General features: G+C 50.6%; 1 protein-coding gene across 1 annotated transcript in view; it reads left to right on the top strand.

Annotated features, from left to right (window-relative positions):
- MGMT (O-6-methylguanine-DNA methyltransferase) overlaps positions 1–21,075 on the top strand; it is a 274,354-nt gene that overhangs the window by 193,391 nt on the left and 59,888 nt on the right. The window contains exon 4 of the mRNA XM_027840510.1: positions 16,036–16,205. Coding sequence (XP_027696311.1) covers positions 16,036–16,205 — 170 coding nt within the window. The remainder of the gene's footprint in view (positions 1–16,035; positions 16,206–21,075) is intronic.

A 21,075-nucleotide genomic window follows, 5' to 3' on the forward strand; every position in this document is an offset into this window, starting at 1 on the left:
ACACACATTCTCACATTCTCACACACATACTCACAGATTCTCACGCACATTCTCACACTCGTTCTCATATGTACTCATTCACTCACACACACACATTCTCACTCACACTCATACTCACATTCACACACATACACACACATTCTTAGGCTCACACTCACTCATACACATATTTACAGATTCCCACACACTTAGAGTCGCACTCACATTCTCACACTTGCCTACACACACATTGTTACATACTCATTCACTCACACACCCACATTCTCACTCACACTCACATTCACTCATACAAATACAGATTCTCACACTCATTCACGCACCTTCTCAGACATACACATGCACACACACACACACACACACACACACACACACCCATTCCCCCCAGGAGGTGGGATCTCTGGGCCAGAGAACAGCAAGATATGTGTCCCCTTTTCTTTTTCTTTGCGAGGTTCCACGTCGGCCTGCACAGTCATGGGGCCTTTTTGCAGACAGGCCATGGTTTGCTCGCCCCCCATTCCCAACAGTGGGCTCGCTCGTCTTTTAGCATCTTTGCTGGCTCTGTGAGTTCAGGACGTGGTCCTTGGGCCGGGGGTGTAATTTGTCCTTCTCTGATTGTTATGATTTTTATCTTGTTTTGCCAGCTCCGATTGATCCTCTGTTTCTTCTTTTGAAAGCCATGCGTGGATGGCTGGATGGACTTCTGGTGTGCCAAGCACTGCTAAGGTGGGCTAGATGCTCCCTGACTTTAAAGTGTAATCAGTCATTTCTCTAGAACGTTCCAGGCCACACCCCACCTACTTTGTATGTGGTGTACAGATGCCCTGTGTGTAACTAGAATGAGGTTTTTTATGGAGAAATCCCCAGCGCCCATTGCTGGGGGAAGTCTTGACATAGGGCTCTGTGGAGATCCCCTGACTGCTTTGGGGAGCCCGTCCTTTCAGGCTGTCCCACTCCCCTCTGCTTTATCCAGCTTCTGAAAGCTCACTCCTTGTGGCGAGAGCTTGCCTGCCGTGGCCCCGTCCATCTGTCCCCATCTCTGAACAGCCCCTCGTTTGAAGATCAGGCCCCTTTGTTGTCCGTGAGCGTTCTGAGACAGCCGCGGTGCCACTGTGCAGTCACTTGCATTTAATGACTGACCGGCTGCACCAGCCGTCCCGTCTTTGGGGCCTGAACATTGATTTTCCTTCTCTTGTCATGTGTAACAAGGAGCCCGGTTCTTGGCACACCTCTCCAGAGTTGGCTGTAACCTGTCCCCCCAGCAGAGGGGGGAGGCAGACAAAGGCTGGGCCGGCCAGAGCCCCCTCCCGCCTGGCCCCCACAAGGCCGAGCCCTTCAGAGGCTGGGGTTCAATTGAAATCCTCATGGAACTCTTCTGCAGCTCAGAGAGTCAGCCCGTGGGCCCATCCAGGCATCCAGGAGCCTGCCAAAGCCTGCAGACGCTCCCACCCTGACCCACAGCCCCACAGCACAGGCTTCTAGGGGCCAGAATGAGATGCTGATTGATGCGGAGTCACCCATCCACAAAGGTCCATTGGGAAAGAGAATTCCTGGGACGGAGGACCAAGAGCCGCCTTCCAGGTGAAGCGTGCTGCAGTGTGGGAGGGCTCCTGAGAAGGGACCGACTCGTGCAGACGCTCCATGGCAAGGGCTCGTGTCAGGCTTAGCCACGGCAGGCTTTAGAGTGTGGGCATTTGGGGATGCCCTGCTTAGGTTAGCCAGTGTGCCTTTAAAAACTCTGTTATTACTAATCAACAGCTAGCCTTTGATTGGGAAGCAGCTGAGTTAAGCCGGGGAGAGGAGGGCCCCTCTCGCCTGCATTCGCTTCCCAGAGCCTCACGGCTTCCGAAGCCAGGGGTGAAGAGCAAACACGCCCCAGACGGAAGGCGGCTATTTGAACTCTTGATTCGCGCATCTCCAATATTAATAAGTATGTTTCTCCAAGTTGTCACATCAAGCAGAAGGTCTTTATTCCAGACTGTCTTTGGGGGCCTGATCGAGACTGGATGCATGCATTTAATAAATTGTAGTCTGAAGTAGTCATTCTTGTAAATAATTAGCTTCGGTGAAAGAATAAGTTAGCATATTGTATGCGTCTAATGTTGCAAGTGTACGCACAGCAAACTTTCCTATTAATCAACAGTCAAGCGCTGGAAGTTGGGTCTCATACATAATGAATTGGGCTGAAACCTCTTGGGTTTCATTGATAGAAAAATAAGAGAAAACACAAGTGGAGTAAGCTTTTGAATAAAATTTAACGAGATTGCTCTGCATCCGGTAATTGTTTTGGAGTCATTAGGGACCACATAATTCATCTGCAGTTTTGGGGTGTTTTTATCTTCATCTATCAAACAGAAGACTGTCTTAATGATATGTTAAGGTGTTGATGAAATATACTTTTCTTTTTAATGATTTGAACATTCAGAGGGAGACAAATCAGCCTTACAGTTTGGTTTGTTTGCTTTCATTTATTTATTTTAAGAATTTCAGGCTGTTAAGTGAAGGGACTGTCTTTTTGGCTGCCTTTTGCGGGGGGGGGCACTTGAATTTTTACTGATAAGAGAAATTCAGCCTTTTCTACAAACTGGTGACTAAGAGAAGGAGAAGATGGCAGTCAGTGTGTATTTTCGATGATATCGATTTGGGTGGGTGAGAGTTGGGGGCTGCTCAATCATCTGGACCGTGAAAGAATGGGTTCCTAGTAAATTCTGCCCAAGGACTGGCAGCTTCTCGGTACATGGCCATGAAATTCACTCGATGGCCCACCCTTAAGAAGCTCAAAGATTGAGCAGAAAAAAAGCACTGGATTTCAAAGCCAATCCCAACTCCAACCCTGACCCCATGTTACCAATGGCCCAACCAACAAGCATCTGTCATGTGCCAGGCCCCGTGCCAAGGACTGAGAATACACAGGAGAAAAGAAATTAGCACAGACTTGGCCTTCAGGGAGCTTATGTTCTAATGGGAGAGCAGGCGGCAGGTGTCATCGATCCTTTCTCCTCAGCGTCTGTGCGGCCCTCCCCTCCGTCCCACTCGCAGGGCCACCGAGATCAGCAGGGACTTCATCCCCTTTCCTCCGAAATTGGGCAGTTGCATCCGGCGCGATCTCCCTGCCCTGGCCCACCCTCTGAGCCTCTGCCAACGGGGTTTCCTGAAGTGGGGTCCTGCCCCTCCCCCCACCACTGCCCAGTAAACTCCCGTGACCCCCGTTACCGTTGGGATCCAGCTTGAAACCTTTCCCAACCTGACTCCGGCTGTGCTTACCAGGATTTCCCACCCAGGGGGGTGGGTGCGAGTGAGGACACTGGGACGCGGGGCCCTGGGACCCCGATGCATGGGAGAGGGCGGGGATTAGACGGCCGTGAATAAGGGACCGAACCAAGGCTGCCCAGAATGATTTTAAGCTATACGCAAACTGGGTGAATAGATTCTCCCCTTCTTCTCAGGGCAACGACATCACAGAATGCTGGAGCTACAAGGAAGAGAAGAGATAGGAAGGGAAGGAACAGGCATTAAGTACCTACTGTGTGCTCAAGGGAAGGGAGAGAAAGGGACATGCATTCACTAAGCCTCTACTGTGTGCTCAAGGGAAGGGAGAGAAAAGACATGCATTTATTAAGCCTCTACTATGTGCTTAAGGGAAAGGAGAGAAAGGCACAGAAAGGGAAGGAGTGTGCGTTCATTGAGCACCTACTACAGGTGGTAGCTTAAGAAAAGGGAAGGGAGGAAGGATCAAGCATCTAAGTACCTCCTGTGTGCCACACACTGAGCAAGGCACTTTTCAAACATCTCGTTGGATTAGAAGAAACTGTGGAATCCAGCCTGAGGATTTAGAGAGGAAACCTGCAGTCTACTCTGTGGTCCTTCTCCTCCAGCCCTCCTGGGGCCAAGGGCAGCTGCCTTCAGGCTCTGGGGCAGAGACACAAGCGTGAGAAGCAGTCCCTGACATTTGGTTTTCTCTTCACTACTAAGAACTCTTGCCCAGGAAACGAGCTTGTGTCCTGGTTCAGCTGCTTCATGTCAATGAGGGACAGACTGTTCATTGATGGAGGATAACCACCATGTATTTTCTTCAAAGCAATCCTGGGAAGAAAAGAATCTCGTTTTCTGTATGAATATCTAATTAAATCGAGGGGGGAAATCAGTGAAAAGTACCCACGTTCAAGCTTGCATGCACTCACGCACGTGCACACACGCACACAACTGTGTGTTAGGATTAAAGAGTAGCAATGCCGTTGGCACACTGTTGCGCACATCGTTGACGAAGTACCCCTTCAGAGGCCTGGCCTCTCCTAGCCTGTTGTAGCTCTCCAGTCCTTGGGCTGACATCTTCCTTCTCCCATTGTGCCTGTCCCACCAGCTGGTCGGCCACTGGGCCAGGTTGTCTCTATTGGCCCCAAGATGGAGAAACATTCCTCCCCTTAGTAGGGTCTTGCACCTTGCCAGCCCCCTCTGCCTTCTCTGCGTCCTCACCCTGGCCTCTCCTCCCCTAGTAAGCTTGTCCAGGGGTGTCTAAGGGTTCTTCTCTCACAAAGCTCATTTCCCGGCCGCTGAGAAGGCCAAGTCTCCTCTCACTGCCAAGTTCAAAATGAATTTGGTGTCAGTAAAATGAGCGATGTCTTCAGAACTGTGTTCTTGGGTGACCCCATGTTGTTATCAGCCCGTGTTCCCAGAGCACAGCGCTAAAACTCCATCCTGTCAAGGGAGAGCAGTCGGGGATTTACTGGGGTCATCAGAAGGGAGGGTTAGAACGTAGGCCTCTCCATGTTGGACGTCGCACAATCTCCTCTGGGTGTAGCTAATGCAGCTAATCAGATGTGAGTAGTTTATAAAGAACTTTTGGCATGTTTTCTCCCTTCAGAAGGACTTCACACCATTGAGTGGAGTTGGAGAATCAGAATTCATTCAGAAATCAGGTTGTAGATGATACGTGGCTGCCAAGCGCTCTCGCAGCCCCCAGCCCCAGACGTTTGCCCACAACGCTGTTCGTGGGATAGAGAGGCGTCTGCGCGGAACCCAGCGATCCCACCTCTGAAAGAACGGAACCAGGGAATCCTAGACGTGGAGCTGCAGGGACGTGGGAGCCGAGGAATCTGTCCCCCACGTTGTTCAGGGGAGGAGACCGAGGCACGGGCATCGCACAGCTAGTGAAGGTCCAGCGTAGGATTGGACTCCTGCAGGCCCAGTGCCCGTTCTGCTCCACCTTAGGGAGTTCTTTTCCTTGCCTGGTACTTGGCCTTCGTAACCTGGCTGCCTCTCTGTTCCTGGGCTTCCTGCACCCTCCTGCCCTCCACATACTCGGTGTTGTGACACGGGCCTCCCTGATACTCTCTTTCTGTGACCCTGGGGTCGTAGGAACAGAGGTCCACAGAGCACGAGGGCCCTTCCCAAGCTTGAAGGGCAGAGCCAAGGCTGGGCTGATTCCATTGGACGACCCAGACGACACTGTGTCTCTGAGTACGTGCTAATGGAACAGTGGGGATCAGATAAAGTAGAATGAGGTGTCTTTCATCGATCAGAACTAAGGCAGGTCTTTTCTTTCTCGTTCTCTCGTGAAAGTTCTGGGCTGCGTGTGTTCAGTTACAGCCTCGGAATATAAACTCCATGAGGGCAGGTCCTGTCGTGTCTGCTCTGATGAATTTCACGGGCCTCGTACAGTGGCCCCTGTACTCAGTTGGCCTCCAATAACTACATGCTTCGGGGAGTGCCTGCAAGACCTCGATAAAGCACCCATCTGGTTTCTTTCCGGACCCTTGGTTAAAATCACTGCTGTTCACCTAGTTTGAGTTGAACAAAAGATGTACCTCGGGAAACTTTAAATCAAACTATAAATTTGAAATACGGTTAACCACGGGACATTCCACCCCCAAATGTGGCAAGAGAAATGGCTTAGGCCTGCTTTTCATGATGAGGAAACATTTTGAAAACTTGGCAGAAGTTTCATGCGGTTCTTTGACACACCCACACCCGGCCTCCAGCCACCCCTGAATCCCAGCTCCCATTTGCCTGTTTGCTTCTGAAGACTCCCTGGGATGGCCAGTACTTGCATGTTTTTTGAAAGAAGATATAAATCAGAAACCTATGTGTTTTGTTTTTTTTAACTTTTAAATTAAATTTTAGTTTAATTGCCATTCTCCCCCTCCCATGCCTCCCTCACAAAACCTTGTCACAAACGTATGCAGTCAAGCAAAAGAAATGCTTGCATTGGGCAAGTCCGAAGCAATATGCCTCGATGTGCTCCCCGAGGCCCTCACCTGCTGGTCAGGAGGTGGGCACAGGTTTCACTCTGAGTCTTCTGGAATCCTTGTCGGTCATCACCGGACAGAATTTGGGTGGTTGTCTTTCCAGTGGTCTTGTTACTATCACTGTTCCCTCTGCATCAAGTCGTACGGGTCTTCCGGGGTTTCTCTGAAACCACCCCTGTCATCGTATCTTACAGCACAGTGGCATTCTGTCACAATCACGCACACGTTCCCCACGCGATGGCTTTCCCCCGCTTCTAGTTCCTCGCTGCTACAAAATATGTGTTTGTACGTAAAAGGTTCTCTGTGTGTACACACACACACACACACACAGCTCCTCTTCCTCTTTCTTTAATCTTACTGGGGTAAAGACTTTGTGTTGGCACTGCCGGGTAAAAGGGTCTGCGCAGTTTACTGGCTTTGGGGGCATGCTTCCAGAATGCCAGACCTCCTCCCAGCTCCACCAGCAGTGCACTCACGTGCCTGTCTCCCACAACCCCCCCAGCATGTGTCATTTTCCTTTTTGTCAATTTCACCAATCTAATGCCTATGAGGTGGAACCCCTAGAATTATTTTAATTTGTATTTCTCTTAATTATTAGAGATTTTGAGAATTTTTTTTCTTATGTCTATAGATAGCTTAAATTTCCTCTTAAATTTTTGTCCTTTGAATATTTATCAACTGAGGAATGGCTCTTATTCTTGTAAATTTGAGTTGATTCCCTGTATGTCTTAGAAATAACACACTTACCAGAGAAACTTGCTGCAAAAAAATTTTTCCCCATTTACCTGCTTTTCTTCTAGTTTTAACTGCATTGGTTTTGTTTGTGCAAAAAGTTTTAAATTCTGTGGAACCAAAATTGTCATTTTTCTTTCGGTTTTTGGTTACCATAAAACACCCAGTTTTCCCTGTGACCAGTAATCTACAAGGCCCTACTTTTTGTTGAAGGCTTCAACCAGGCTTACCTGCAGTGTGCCTTATTTTGTGCATGGGTACCAATAACACGGATGGCGGTGATGATCAGTGAGATCGTTGTGTCCAGTCAATAGGCACTTACTAAAATGTTCCTATCCTCAAGGAGCTCCCATTCTAGCGGAGAAGGAACTCGTGGCTTGCCAGCCTTGAAGCAGGCCCAATGTGTGTGAACATTAGGCAGCTTCCTGGCTGCTGCTGGAACCTGCACTCTCATTACTGAGAGGGTGGCTCCCCAAACCCACCTGAGGACTGGTGGGTTTCAGCTAAAATCCCCCGTTCTGCAAGAAGCCTGTCCAACCTCTTCACGTTGGCTCCTTCCCTCTGAAATGTCCTCCTGTTCATTCCATCTGTGTCTTGTTTGTACATGGTTGTTGTGAATGTGAGCTCCCAGAGAGCCGCACCCATGTTTTTGCCTCCCCTGGTATCTATCCCCAGCACTCAGTAGGTGCTTAATCAGTGCTTACTGACTTGACTCTACCACCTGCTACACAGAACTGCTTGGAGCAGAGCACTGTATACATGTGTCATTTAATCATTGCTGTTATATGATCAGAGGGAGGGATCCTCTAGTGAGGGCTTTCTCTGACCAGTGCAGACCATCAACTTCTCTACAGTTTGTAGTCAGTGAGTCTCCTGGGGCATTGACTGAGTTGAAAAGACTTGCCCGGGGTCATCAAACCCAGGTCTTGCTGTCCTGAGGCCACTTTTCTATGCATTTACTACATTGCCACTCATAAAAACAAAAAGGAAGTCAATGCAAAATGGTTAGAAGGTAATTTCAGGTAAAGCTTCTTCCTCATCAGCAAAATGAAGCTAATACAATGCCCTCCCCAGCGCCCTAACAGCTTTACCTTGAGGCTCCCATGAGAAGCCTTTGCAAACATTGAATCCCTATGTAAATGGCCTCCAACCAAACCCCACTTTGTACGAATCAGAAAACCGAGGCAGCATGAGATGGTGTGGGCACCATAGCCTTGGAGTCAGGAAGACCAGAGTCCAAATCTCACTTCTCATACTTAACCCGCTGTCTGACCACGGGCAAAACACTTCCTGTCTCTCTGTGCCTCAGTTTCCTTCTCTGTAAAGGAAGGGAATCAAGGTTCTTCCTTAGTCTAGGAGACCCAGGGAGAGAAAATGATTAGCCCCAGGTCTCATAAGTATTGATTATCAGTGACACAGATGAGGTCATCAGTAAGTAGTTCCTTCCTTCCCTCTGCCAAGCCCTCCACACCCACACACACTCTTTTCCACCAACACTTGGGAGGCGCCATGCCAAAAAACTGAATCGTTTCCACTTGAATTGCCTTAGGAAGATTCTGAAGCTCACCTGGCATGATGAGGTACCAGATACAGAGGTCCTTTCTGGAGCTGAACTGCCAAGCATTCAAACTCTACCGTGGAGAGCACAACACCAGTGGGCTGGCCACACTGTTTGAATGCCAAACATATGTTTGCTTATTTTAAGACTATTTTATGGAGAGCTCAAAGAAGGCAGATGCCCACATGGAGGCCAGAAGAAGCAAGACAAGGACACCCTCAGGGTCTCTCTGAAGAACTTTAGCATCGATTGGGAGACCCGACATGCCGGAATCAATGAAGGCTCTTTGGACAAAGCAGAATCACAGTAGCTCAAAGGAAACGTGAGATGCTCAGATGTAGAGCCATCTCCCTTCCAAATGTTCTGATGGACTATTTGTGCCAGCCCATGGTAGAGCCTTCCAGTCTCACATTGGACTGATGAGCCACAGCCAAGCATGTTCCCCGACCCCGACATCGTGATGGCATCGGTCGTCTTTGAGAATGGAAGAGGAACAACCAAAGAGGTGATATCTCAGTAACCCATTGTCAGGACGCTAACAGGGGTCTGGGCTCTGGCCTCCCTCAGCCAGAGAAGGAGGGCGATGGAAACTCCCCCTCCTCAGCACAGCCCCAGTGAGGCCGTGCAGACACACACCAGAGTTATTTCAAGGAAGAGTCAAACTCGGCTGAGGGGGGGGAGGAGGGAAGTGGGGAATAAATTTCATTTTATTGTAGAAATGGAAATTTGTGTCATGGCTTTAAAAATCTGGTTTTATGTGTGTGTTTAATGTCATTCATTTTAAATGTAGTATCATAAATCCTGGCTTCAGAATCAAAGCTGTTTAATTACATTTCACCCGTGAATAGTTATCTAATACCAATAGAGAAAGAGTTAAAAAAGAACTACAGAGTAAATCAGAGGTTGAGATCTTTAGCACAAGCATAAAAAATCAATTTAAGATGAATTTTGCTACTATAAAAATTCTTCAGATATTCTTTTAAGAGTGGGAAATGCTAAGAAACACGGGTCACATTTTAATTCACTTGGCAGCAAAGAAGAAGGAGAAACTGTCATCGTCTGCCCTCTGGGAGGGCAGAATAGCGCCTCGCTTTCGCAGGAGGCTGCCCCCTGGGCTGGATTGTTAGCTGTGTCAGGCCGGATGTCGGTGATGACGGTACGTTGTGCGTTGTGCGTAGGGCCTAAGTACCCGTTCCTCTGCCGGCTCCAGGGCTCCTTGGGTCCAGGATTCCTTTCCGTTGACATTGTCCAGAAGGTCTTCCCAGGGAACCCTCAGTGATGCCGGCATTTGGGGGGAGAGATAACGGAAGGCTTTGAGGCTAGCTGCGTGGTGGTTGTCAAGAGGGGGCAGAGTGGGCAGTGGGTACGTAGAGCTAGTGAAAGGGAGGGTTCCACTCCCAGCCCTCCCTGCACAACCATAATACCACCAGCCTCTCCCCGATTCTTTTCTGTAAGGAGCATTTCCTAAGCACCTCCCACCGTGTCCTAGGCACCGGGAACAAAGAGAAAAGCAAGCATTCCTACCCTCAATGTGCTTGCGCCTCATCAGGGACAGCTCTGTGTTCATGGAAAAGGAAATGTGGATTACAGGTAAAGTAGGGCTCTAGCACCTGGGTAGATGAGGGTGAGCATCTGTGAAATGTGGTTCTTGAGTCAGTTGGCAAGCACACCTACTGTGTGCCAGGGACTGGGTCTAGAGAGAGAAAAGCCTGCAGAGGCAGGCAGCAGCGTGCGGTCTGTTACCTGCCTTGCCTCCCCACAGCACGGCATCTCCTTGGCCAGTGTCTGCAGTGGATTGGCACAGATTTGAAAGCCTTGGGTAAACGTCACTGGTTTTGTGACGTGCTTCTGGTGACTGTTGGTGGCGGTTTGGTTGCTTGGTGCGTGTCGTCATATGAGTGAGACAAAGTCCCCTCCTAAGAGGGCTTTCCTTAGCCGGACTTTGAAATGCCACCTTTCGGGTGAGGGGAAACCATCCCTGGTTTTCTGGGTCAAGAACAAGAATTCTGCCTCTCCCGTTCTCAGGAGAAAGGCATTCATTGGGGACCTCCTGTGTGCCTGGCACTGTGCTAAGACTGGGGATACAGAAAGATGCAGAAGATGGTCCCTGCCCTCAAGGAGCTCCCAATCTAAAGATCTGCAGGGAAAGCCCGACCTCCCGGCATCTGGACGGGCGTTAGATGGCACGTTTTCAGAACCTAGAAAGGAAGCCACTTTTGCAGAGCCACACCTAGCCAGCTGTCAACAAACACTTTTTAAGCCCCAGCAAGGGGGTGCCATGAATAGAGGGTTGGGCCTGAGATCAGGAAGACCCGAGTTCAAATCCAACCCCAGACCAGATAGAGTTATGCTATAATTGGGCAGCCTGGGGCAAGGTCATTAGACCTTTGCTTATCTCAATTTCCTCCACTGTAAAATGAGGATCCCAGGAATACCACCTCACAGGGTTGTTGTGAGGTAATCTGCATAAAGTGCTTGGAGTGCCTGGCATGTGGTAGGTGCTTAATAAATGCTCATTCCCTCCCTTGCCTGCTTTGCTTCCAGACCTGTGCTCCATGCCGGAGATCCGCGTGCACGGAGTGGAACCGTCCCCGAGCACAAGGAGTGTGGTTCTGAGGCCGGCAGCCCTCTGTAAGACAAGTGTAGTGGAGAGGAGGGGTGAGGCCGGACCCCAGGCTCAGAGCCCCGACTCGACTCTCCTGGCATAGCCGAGGGGCCGAGCCTGGCGGGGAGGAGAGCTGGGTGGGCAGAGCCCGCGACGGGGGAGTGTCCTGCCCGAGCTCTTGCTCCCAGCTGTCAGGCGTGACCGCGAGAGCCCCATGTTCTAGGCCCACCCGAAGCAAAGCCCCAGCTGCCATCCCTTGCTTGAGCTCGGCCTCGGTGTGGGGAGACTCGGGCCTCTTGGCTGTAAGGAAAGGCTCTTGGAGCCCCAGACGTGTTCAGGAGGACATGAGGCCCCTGGGGAGCTGTCCTTACAGGACTCCTGGGAGGATCCCAGGCCATTAACCCGTGTTTGCCCACTGCCTGGAGAGCTGGAGAAGGATCTTTCTCCTGACCTCCTGCAGATGGTGCATTTTTATTCCCAGTTTATGTAGGAGGAAGCTGAGTTTCTGAGAGGTCAGCGATTTACCCAGCTCTTCTTAGCCTTGCCCCCTCCCCCTCAGGGGCCTGGTAGCCCCTTCCCCACCTTTTCCCTGAGCTCTGTCTCCGGCACAGCAGGGCCCGGATGGAGGAGGCACTCGAGAACCATTTCTTTAATTGAATGAATACGTTGCGTATTTGGCTAGCTGAGGGAAGGGAACCAGGTGCAGGCTTCTTCTGGAGCTGGGCATTGATCTCTGAGTTCAAATGCAGCCGCAGGGCGGAGGGAGACTGGAAAGGAAGGTGTCTGTTCCACTGAGGCACCAGCATCTCCCTGGCTGAAGGGGGGGCTTGGAGCCTCCGAATGGACTCTGGGGGGACACGTGCCCGTTCGGGGTTGCTGGGCTACAACCAGCCTCAGGCTCCCTCTGAGGTGGTGGTGTGACTGGGGCACAGAGAGGGGGACCAGGGGCCGTGTTTGCCTCAGTTTCTTTGTATGGGTTGTTCAGTTATTTCCAACTTTTCATGGCCCCATCTGGGGTCTTCTTGGCAAAGACACTGGAGTAGTTTGCTGTTTCCTTCTCCAGCCCATTTGACAGATGAGGAAACTGAGGCACACAGGGTGAAGTGACTTGCCCAGAATCACACAGTCAGTAAGTGTCTGAGGCCAGATTTGAACTCAGGAAGATGAGGCTTCCTGCCTCCAGGCCTGGTGCTCTGTGTCTCCCTCTAGCCACCCCCTCTTCATCTCTAAAATGGGTTTAATAAGAGCAGCTGCCTCCCAGGGTTGTGGTGAGGATGTAATGAGATAATAGTGAAAAGCAGCGTGTAAATGCCCGCTATCGTCCTTCCTGTGGTGAAGCGCCTGCTAGGGGCAACGGGGCAAAGAATGCAGTGACCCTTGCTCTCCTGTTAGCTCTGTGAGCTCAGCCCTCCTTGTCTGCACACTGGGCGCCTTCCCAGCCATCGCACCCACCTGGAGGGATTGGCCCGTGGCTGGCGGGTGTGCGGTGTCTGTAAGCCACCTAAGGAGGCGAGTATCTGTGGCGGTGACCCCAGGCACTCTGTGGACACTTTAATAACGCCTGTTGAATTTGAAGGTGCACCCTTGATCCTACCTTACTCTGTGCTCTAGTCCTGAGGGCTGGGAACTCACCTGAAATCAGTTCTCCATGATGGATAGAGAAATCTGCCCCGCCCTCCCTCCCAAGCTGCCTCCTATTCTGTATCTTTATATCTTGTGCATATGTTTGCGTTTATTCATTTTATAGTTATATTTATTCATAGAAATGTATGTGTGCTTGTCTTTCCAATTAGGATGTAAGCTCCTTGAGAGTAGGGATTGTTTTATTCTTTGTCATCGTATGCCTAAAGCCCAGCCCAGTACCTGGCACGTGGAAGGTCATTCCAGCCGGGTGAAGGATGGTTTGAGAGAAGGTGCTGGGGAACATCGTGTGAAGACCGATTCAGAGGCACTGACCAGATCAGGCTGGATCGAGAAGAGGATATGTACTGAGGAGTGGTGGGAGATGCTTGGCAAGGTAGATTGGGACCACGTTACAGAGAGCTTTGAATACCAGGCAGAGCAGTTTGGACTTCATCTTATAGGTGGTAGGGAGCCATGGAAGGTTTTTGAGCAGTAGAGTGACAGATTGAGAGAGAACTCCTAATTGGGGGAGAGGAGTTGTACAGAATGGCTGGGACAGGGAGATGACACCAGTTAAACTATTGCGGTCCGTCAAGCACGACGTGGGTCATGGCAGTGGGAAGCCAATAGGAAGGACGAGAGATGGAGCAAGTCTTGCTCATTGGTTGGCTATGGAAAGTCAAGGTGAGAGAATTCAAGATGGCTCCTGGGTCTTGAGGGTGAATGACTGAAGATGCCATTGACAGAAAAGTGAGGCCAGGAGCCAGGTTGGAGGACATTTCAGGCTGAAGTTGATGGCCACGCCTTGCAGGAAGATGGAGGCTGGGCCTTGACCTCATGAGAAATAAGGTCGGGGTTACATTTATAGACGCTAGTAGTGAAAGACTGTTGTAGCAGATCCGGTGCAGCTCTCTCCTTTTACAGAGGGGGAAGCTGAGGCCAAGAGAGAGAAGGCACTTCCCCAAGGGCTCCATAGCTAGAAAGTGGCAGAGCCTTGGTCCGAGGACCTACGCCGCCCGCCGTGCACTGCCTCCGTCTAGAGCAGGGGTCCTTGGTCTTTGTATCTTACCACAGTGCCTGGCACATAGGAGGCACTTGATGCTTATTGACCGACCCCCCCGACCCCCTCGGGAAGTCCGGTGAAGCTTTCTGGGCCCTTTCTCAGAATAAGGCATTTAAATGCATAGAATACAACATGTAGGATTGCTGAAGAAACCAACGGTTAGTGAAAACAGAGATGTCATTATCTTCTGTGCAAGTTCACAGACCCTGAAATCTCTCCAGGGTCTCTGAGTCCCTCAGTGAGAGGGTCTGCCTTGGAGGCAGGAGGACCCAGGTTCCTCAGCACAAACCAGCCGTGTGTCCCTGGACAGGTCACGGAATGGCTTAGCATCCTAGAAAACATACATGGGCTGTTGGGGACAGACGCGCTGCAGAACTCCACGCCTGGAGGGGTTGTCCTATTATCACGAGGGCTGGCAGCACCCGCAGACGTGTGCATGGACAGACATGGACGCTGTGACACAGCGCCACCTGATCTGAGATCTCATCCATCGGGATATTCCCTCTTATGATGCGAGGGGCAGCTAGGTGGCGCAGTGAATAGAGCTCTGGCCTTGGAGTCAGGAGGACCAGAGTTCAAATCCAGCCTCAGACAGTTACTAGCTGTGTGACCCTGGGCAAGTCCCTTAACCCCAATCACCTAAGTAAAAACAGGAAAAAAAAACAAACAAAAAAACCCCAAACTAAATACTTCCCTCTAATGATGCAGAAGGGGCGGGGACAGGGAGAGACAGACACAGACACAGACACAGACACAGAGCATAGAGAGACGGTAGAAAAAGGACAGTAACTCTGTTAAAACCAAGGCTTGGACTGACCCAACATTGGGGTCCCTTTCTCCTCTGAAGTGCTCCGGGTCAGGAGCCTTGGGTTCAATTCCCAAGGTCACCTTGAACCTTGGGTTCCTCACCTGTAAAATTGGCATGAACAACACCATCCCTTTGCCATGGAGCTGCTGGGAATCTGGAAGCCCTCGAGAAAGATGAACTCTTCTCACTCGTGACACTTGACACAGAAGTTGTTGGGTGGACGTGGCTTCCTCCTGGGGAAGGCATCTCTCTCCCACAGAGGAAGGGGCTGACTGGAGGTGAGAGGCCCCCTTGTCCTTGGGGGTCTTCCAGCAGGTGACTGGCCCTGGGGTCACGGAAGGGAAATGACTTACCCAAAGCCACACATGCATTAAATAGCAAAGATGAGATTTGAACCCAGGGCCTGCCACTCCAAATCGAGCCAGCACCCTTTGTACTGTGGCACACAGATGCTTGTCAGAAGCGTTATAAAGGGGCTTCTCCTTCAGCCTCTGGAGCCCCTTCCGGCGCTGAGAATCGTCCTCCAGTCCAGCAGATTCATCTTGTTTGACTGTGATCCACCCGCAGCAAGCATTTATTAAGCGACTGCTGTGTGCCCAGGCTCTGTGCTGTGTGCTGGGGATTTAGAGAAGCACAGTCTAATGCCAAGGCTGTAAAGGCTGAGACCCCTCTGCCTCCCACCCCCGCCTGACCCCGGGCAAGTCAGCCCGCCTCAGTGGGCCATCTGCTTCCTCACCTGCAAAATGAAGGAGCTGGGCAAGAGGATCGTGGAGGCCTCTTTGGACTCTCAGTCTCTTGGCCTCCAGAGCCAGTTCTCTGCCCCAAGGTCAGGGCCCCAGCACCATGCTTGGTCCCTGGCCCGCTCTGTGGGTTTGCGATGTTACTCGTGGAAAGATGTGGTGTGATAGCACGGCCAGGCCTGAGTCTGCCATTTACTGGCCGTGTGACCCTGGGCAGGTCACCTGGCCTTTTCCAGATTCAGTTTCCTCATCCAGAATGGGGGTGATAATAGCACCTGTCTCCCAGGGCTGCTGTGAGGATCAGGTGAGATAGTATTTGTCAAGCACTTTGCTGACCTTAAAGTGATTGTGTATGTATGTGTATATGTACACACACACATATACATAGATACACACGTACGCACACATCTGTACACACACATACATATACACACAGACACACAAATACATATATACTTATGCATGTACATATACACAAAGAGAGAAAGAGATGTGTGTTCCCTCGAATTGTCATTGCTGATCAGCACTCCTACCGCTCACCATCACTACCTGAGCAAGGCCCGACAGAGGTAGGGTGAGCTTTCTTCCTTTGGCCCCCAGCACCTCTTTGCTGTTTATTTCTGCACTGGGTCAGTGCTTTGAAGGAACCTTATTCTCTTTGCAGCAGTAGCAGCAGCCGCCAGGCCTCCTTTTCTGGGGAAGGACTCAAGGGCCCAGAGGAAACGACCGCGGCATTGGACGAGTGCGCTGCCTGGCTAGCGGCCTATTTCCACGCTCCAGAGACCGTGGAAGATCTCCCTCTGCCTGCCTTCCATCATCCCATCTTCCAGCAAGGTAGGTCCGCTCCAAGTTCTGTGGTGTTTCATGTGTAACGTGTGCCTCAAGGAGCCCTCGCGGTAGATCCCATGCAGAATTCTGTTCTGGCTCTGACTGATTCAGCCTCCCTTTTTACTTCTCCCGTGCCAGAGCACCAGCTCAGCCCCCTGGCTCAAGGATCCATCCTCTCCGCCTGCTCCGAGTGGGCGTGTCAGTTTGGGCTCACACTCACCTCATTCTTGGCCCAGGCTGTACAAATGATGCAGTTCAACTCTTGACATTCGCCGGCTTCAAAGTTCCAATAGGAACACATCTGAATGGCAGTAAATTTTTCAGTAAGCTGATTGTTCACATGAACTGTCTTTTGGCTGATGGCACAGGGAGTGAGGCTTGTGATTGGCCAGTTAGCCCCTCCCAGAAGCACGCTAGGTGACAGTCACATTCCATTAGATAACCAGGTTGTGTTTTTTCAGCATTCGCTAAATTGTCTCTCTCAGAGTTGCCACAGACAGTATATTAAAAGTTTCTAAATTGATGAATGGAGAAGCTATTACCTAAGTGCAATATGCTAAGGTACTTAGAGGTGATGTCAACCTAAAAGCATTTTTCCACTGTTATTTTTCCTTTAAAAAAAACCTTTGTCAAGATCTGTTCACTATAAAAGTTACTTATGGCAACAGAAATAGTTTGAGAAAATGTGAGAGAGACTGACTTTTGCATAATTATCATTTTCACAAGTACTAGTAATTTACAGCACCTATACTAGCTTGGAAATCTCCCTAAGAAACCACTTTTTCCTAATGTTTTAGATTCAAGGAAAGTAGAGCTTTGTTGAATTTAGAAATGGAATTTCCTCAATTACGCTTTTTCTGTGGTGGTCAGATTGCTTCTGCAAACTTTTAGGAAATAAAGCTTGAAAAGGGAATGGAGACATCAGGCTTTGCTCTTTGTCACAAGGGCTGGTTTCATTGTTGAATTGGCTTGCGAAGCCATTGTTTAAACCTACTGGAAGCGGGGGCTGAATGTAAGTGCTGGAGCATGTCACTGCCGGGCAAGGGAGCCATGAATCTGCAAAACCGCCTCGGCACATGTTTGCCCAGCAGGCCCAAACTGTTGCCCTTTGCCCGAGCCGCAGTTGTGACCTCCTGAAAGTACTTGGGATGATAGCATTTAGAGAAGGGATGACCCTGGAGGACCCCCCAGCCAGTCCTGGGCGTGTCTCTCTGTAGCACTGTCCGCACCTCCCTCTGTCTCACCTCACTGTAGTGTAACAGTGAGAGAGGAGTGCCTGGAGTCCGAAGACACGGATTCAGCTTCTGGCTGGCTGTGCAGAGAGATCTTTCCTCTTTGAACCTCCGCTTCCCCATCTGCAAAATGGAGGTGATCATTCTTGCCCTGTCTGCCTCAAAGGGTTGTTAAACTCTTTGGGCTCCATATAACCAGGGATCATTGGCCCTCCGGTTCTCCCTGGGCTGTGTCACCCATTTTTCCTCTTGACTTTGACCTCTTCCAAATGGTGTCCCATTTGACGGGCATCGTCCTTGAGCAGTGGGAGGAAAGAGAGACCAACAGGGAACTTGGCCTGGATTCGCCTCTTGGCCTGGTCCATCTCAGAGTCTCGCCGCTAGGGAGGCGGAGGACTCTCAGGAGAGGCCGTTTGTGTAAGCGCGCCATGTTGTCTACGCGGCTCCGGGCTTTGGCCCTTCCTCAGACACAGCCATCATCCCGTGAGCCCGGCCACATGGCTACCTGTTGGCTGCGCTGTTGAGGTTCCTGCATGTGGAGACATCGTGCACTCCCGGGATGTGTGGTGCAGTGGGAAGAACGCTGGTTTGGAGTCAAAAGAGGCAGGTTCCGGTCCTCCCTCTCACTGTGACCTTGGACAAGTCATTGTACGTGAGGGGGTTGAGCTACATGAGGTGCCTTCTAGGTGTGTGTTCGATGAGATTGGCAGCACAGAAGAGATACACAGATGTTTCACAAGGCTGTGTGTGCACGTGTGCGTATGTGCATGTATCCTTGACCCCTCGGGCCATTTCTCTGACAAACACTAACAACCCCCTTCTCAGAATTGTGTCTTTCAATGAGTAGATTAAAATATTTTCTATTGCAAAGGAAACCAGATATAGCGAGATACAGCCCATCAATTTTTTATCAGTTTTTATTACCAGTTTGTTTTTTTTTAAACGTACACAGGGCCTGGGTGAAGAAGCCCTGTACCAGACAGAGAAGTCGGAGCCGGCAGGGACTGGTGGGGCTGGGGGCTTTTGGGGGGCAGGCTGCCTCGGAGAAGAGTGCCTAATGAGGCCCTTGCAGCTGCCCTCCCCGGGAGCAGAGCAGGGGCGTCTGTTCAGGTGAATTGCCATATGTTGTGAGTTCTTAGGAAAGCAGTGGAGAGACCCCAGAGGTCAGCCAGACCCAGAGAGCGAGAAAGTGGCCATGGGGCTGGGGCATTTCCTTCAGAGGCTGGGCCACCAGTAATAGGGAGGAAGCCCACCTGTCTCCCCTTACTCATGGCTATGTGGGAAACTGTGCAGCTCGGGCTTCCTGGGCCTTCTTCTGCTGAGCCTTCGTTGGTGGGGGGTCCAAAGATGGGAGCCCGTCTACACTGGCTCTCTTGCTCCTGGCTGGCTCCACAGCCCTCTCTTCTTTGGCTTTGTACTGCAGGCTGGTAGTCCCTGGGTCCAGCCTCCCCGCCAGGTTCCTGCTCACACCCACCGTCTTCCCACCACCCGGTCCCAGGGGCCGAGCTTGGGACCGGCCCCATCCGAGCATGAGTAGGTACTGGTTGTTTTAATTTAGCTCAATTATTGACTGGACAGAGACCAGGTTTGCCCATTTTATGGCGACAAGGAGGAGGGAGGCATCATAAAAATGCTGATGCAGAATTAATTGGCACTCCCTGCATGGCTGTTTTGCTTGGAGCTGCTGGGAACCTTGGTTTGTCTCAGAACCCCGGTTTGTGGGGCATTGTGAAGAAGGGGGGTTACAGAAAGCATGGGAGCACCCCATCTGGGCGAGGCGCATTAGGCCATGAGTTTGGAGGGGGTGGGACGTCTTCTCTGACGGTGGGAAGGAGAGGTGCCTTCAAGATGGAAGATGGGGAAGGAGCCGATGCCAGCTTGAAAACAGTTGTCTTAGCCTAATTTTATTTTCAGCACATTTTAGTTTTCTGAAATTTTTAAAAAATGGGTTTTATAGATGGGGAAAAAAAATGTGAAGACCAATCAGTGTGTCATCCTCCTAGATCACGTGGCTCTAAATTGAGCCCAAGTGTCAGCGTTTCGTGGTCCACAAAGCAGCTGCTGACTGTGGCGTTCCTGATGCCCGTCCCTCTGTGCCCATTGCTGGCGCCTGATTGCCCGGGCTCTGTCCCTCCTCTTCTGGGGCAGCCTGACCGACATCGGTGCCCGCTCCCCAGAGCCTTCCCCACCTGCTGCTCCCAGGCTGCCTGTGGGTGCCCTTGGTCACTCCTAGCCACCCAGAGTAGCTGCCCCCGGGAGAACAGAAGTTCCTGGAGGGCAGGCGCTTTCCTTTCTCCAGCCATTAGCACTTGCTTGCACTGAATAGGCACTTTAGAAGTGCCTGTTTAATTAACAAATAAATTAATTAATCCATCCGTGAGTGACTGATCAAAAGCCAGTCTTTAGGAGGGAAAAATCTCCGGAGCCCTCCATCACAGGGCAGCTGAGTGGCACAGTGGACGCCTCACAGAACCTGGAGTCAAGGAGACCTGGGCTCAGATCATGCCTCTGATGTTTATTGGCTAGCCATATGACCCCAGATAAGTAACTTAATCTCTGTTTGCCTCAGTTTCCTCATCTGTACTATGGGGCTGATAATAGCGTCTCCCCAACACAACTATGAGCAGCTAGGTGGATAGAGCACTGGGTCTGGAGTGAGGAGGACTCATCTTCCTGAGTTCAGATCTGACCTCAGACAGTTCCTGGCTATGTGACCCTGGGCTAGTCACTGCACCTTGTTTGCCTCAGTTTCCTCGTCTGTAAAACAAGCTGGGGAAGGAAATGTCAAATGGCTCCAGGATCTTTGCCAAGAAAAAACCCGATGGGGTGAGGAACTGAAGAGCACAGCCATTGTGAGGGTGGAACAAGAGACGTTCTGCCTCAGTGCTGGCTATTACTGGTGTTCTTACTGTTCTTCTTATGATTTCTTTTTTGTTTGTGGTCAAAACCAACGCACAGTAAAGGATGTGAATTTAAAATGTGGCCAGAGGGACAGGATCTCTCCATAGAATCGCAGGGTCTGGAGCTGGAAGGATTCCCTGTGCCCCAATTTTAGAGGGGAGGCAGGTGAAGCCCAAGCAGAGAACAGATTGGCCTCGCCCGAACCCCCACACGTAGCACGTGGTGGGTCTGCTGGCTCCCAACCCAGCACACTGTCCTTGGTCTGCTCTTTCCTCAACTCCTGTCAGGGAAGGTTGGCGACACAGCTGCCCTCCCTTAGCACACACCAAATTGGATTTCTGCCTTTTTTTCTACACCCTCATTCAGTTACTTAGTATGTAAAATCCAGTAAATATCTTTATGCTCTTTAACAAAGTGATAAGAAATATATTAAAGGGCATTTTCCTATTTCTTCTGCTTGCCCCAAACCCCCTTTTTAATTGTATTTACATTGTTTCTGAAAGAGAAGAACTGAATGTGAAACTTCGTGGGCCAAAATTTAATATTACCTTCTGACCCGCGGTCCAGATATTCGTCCTCAAAATGTCTGCAGAAAGGAACATGCGAGTGTATGCGGCAATAATTAATAATAATAACTGGTGGTCATACAGTCAGTCCTCAACGTCCTTGCATTTAACTTTGGCAACTTCAAGCATTCACATGATTTTATTAGTAACCTTACGATCACTTTTGTGTTGGTGGCC

Source organism: Vombatus ursinus, unplaced genomic scaffold (assembly GCF_900497805.2).
Source record: "Vombatus ursinus unplaced genomic scaffold, bare-nosed wombat genome assembly UNPS02014845.1, whole genome shotgun sequence".
Lineage (NCBI taxonomy): Eukaryota > Metazoa > Chordata > Mammalia > Diprotodontia > Vombatidae > Vombatus > Vombatus ursinus.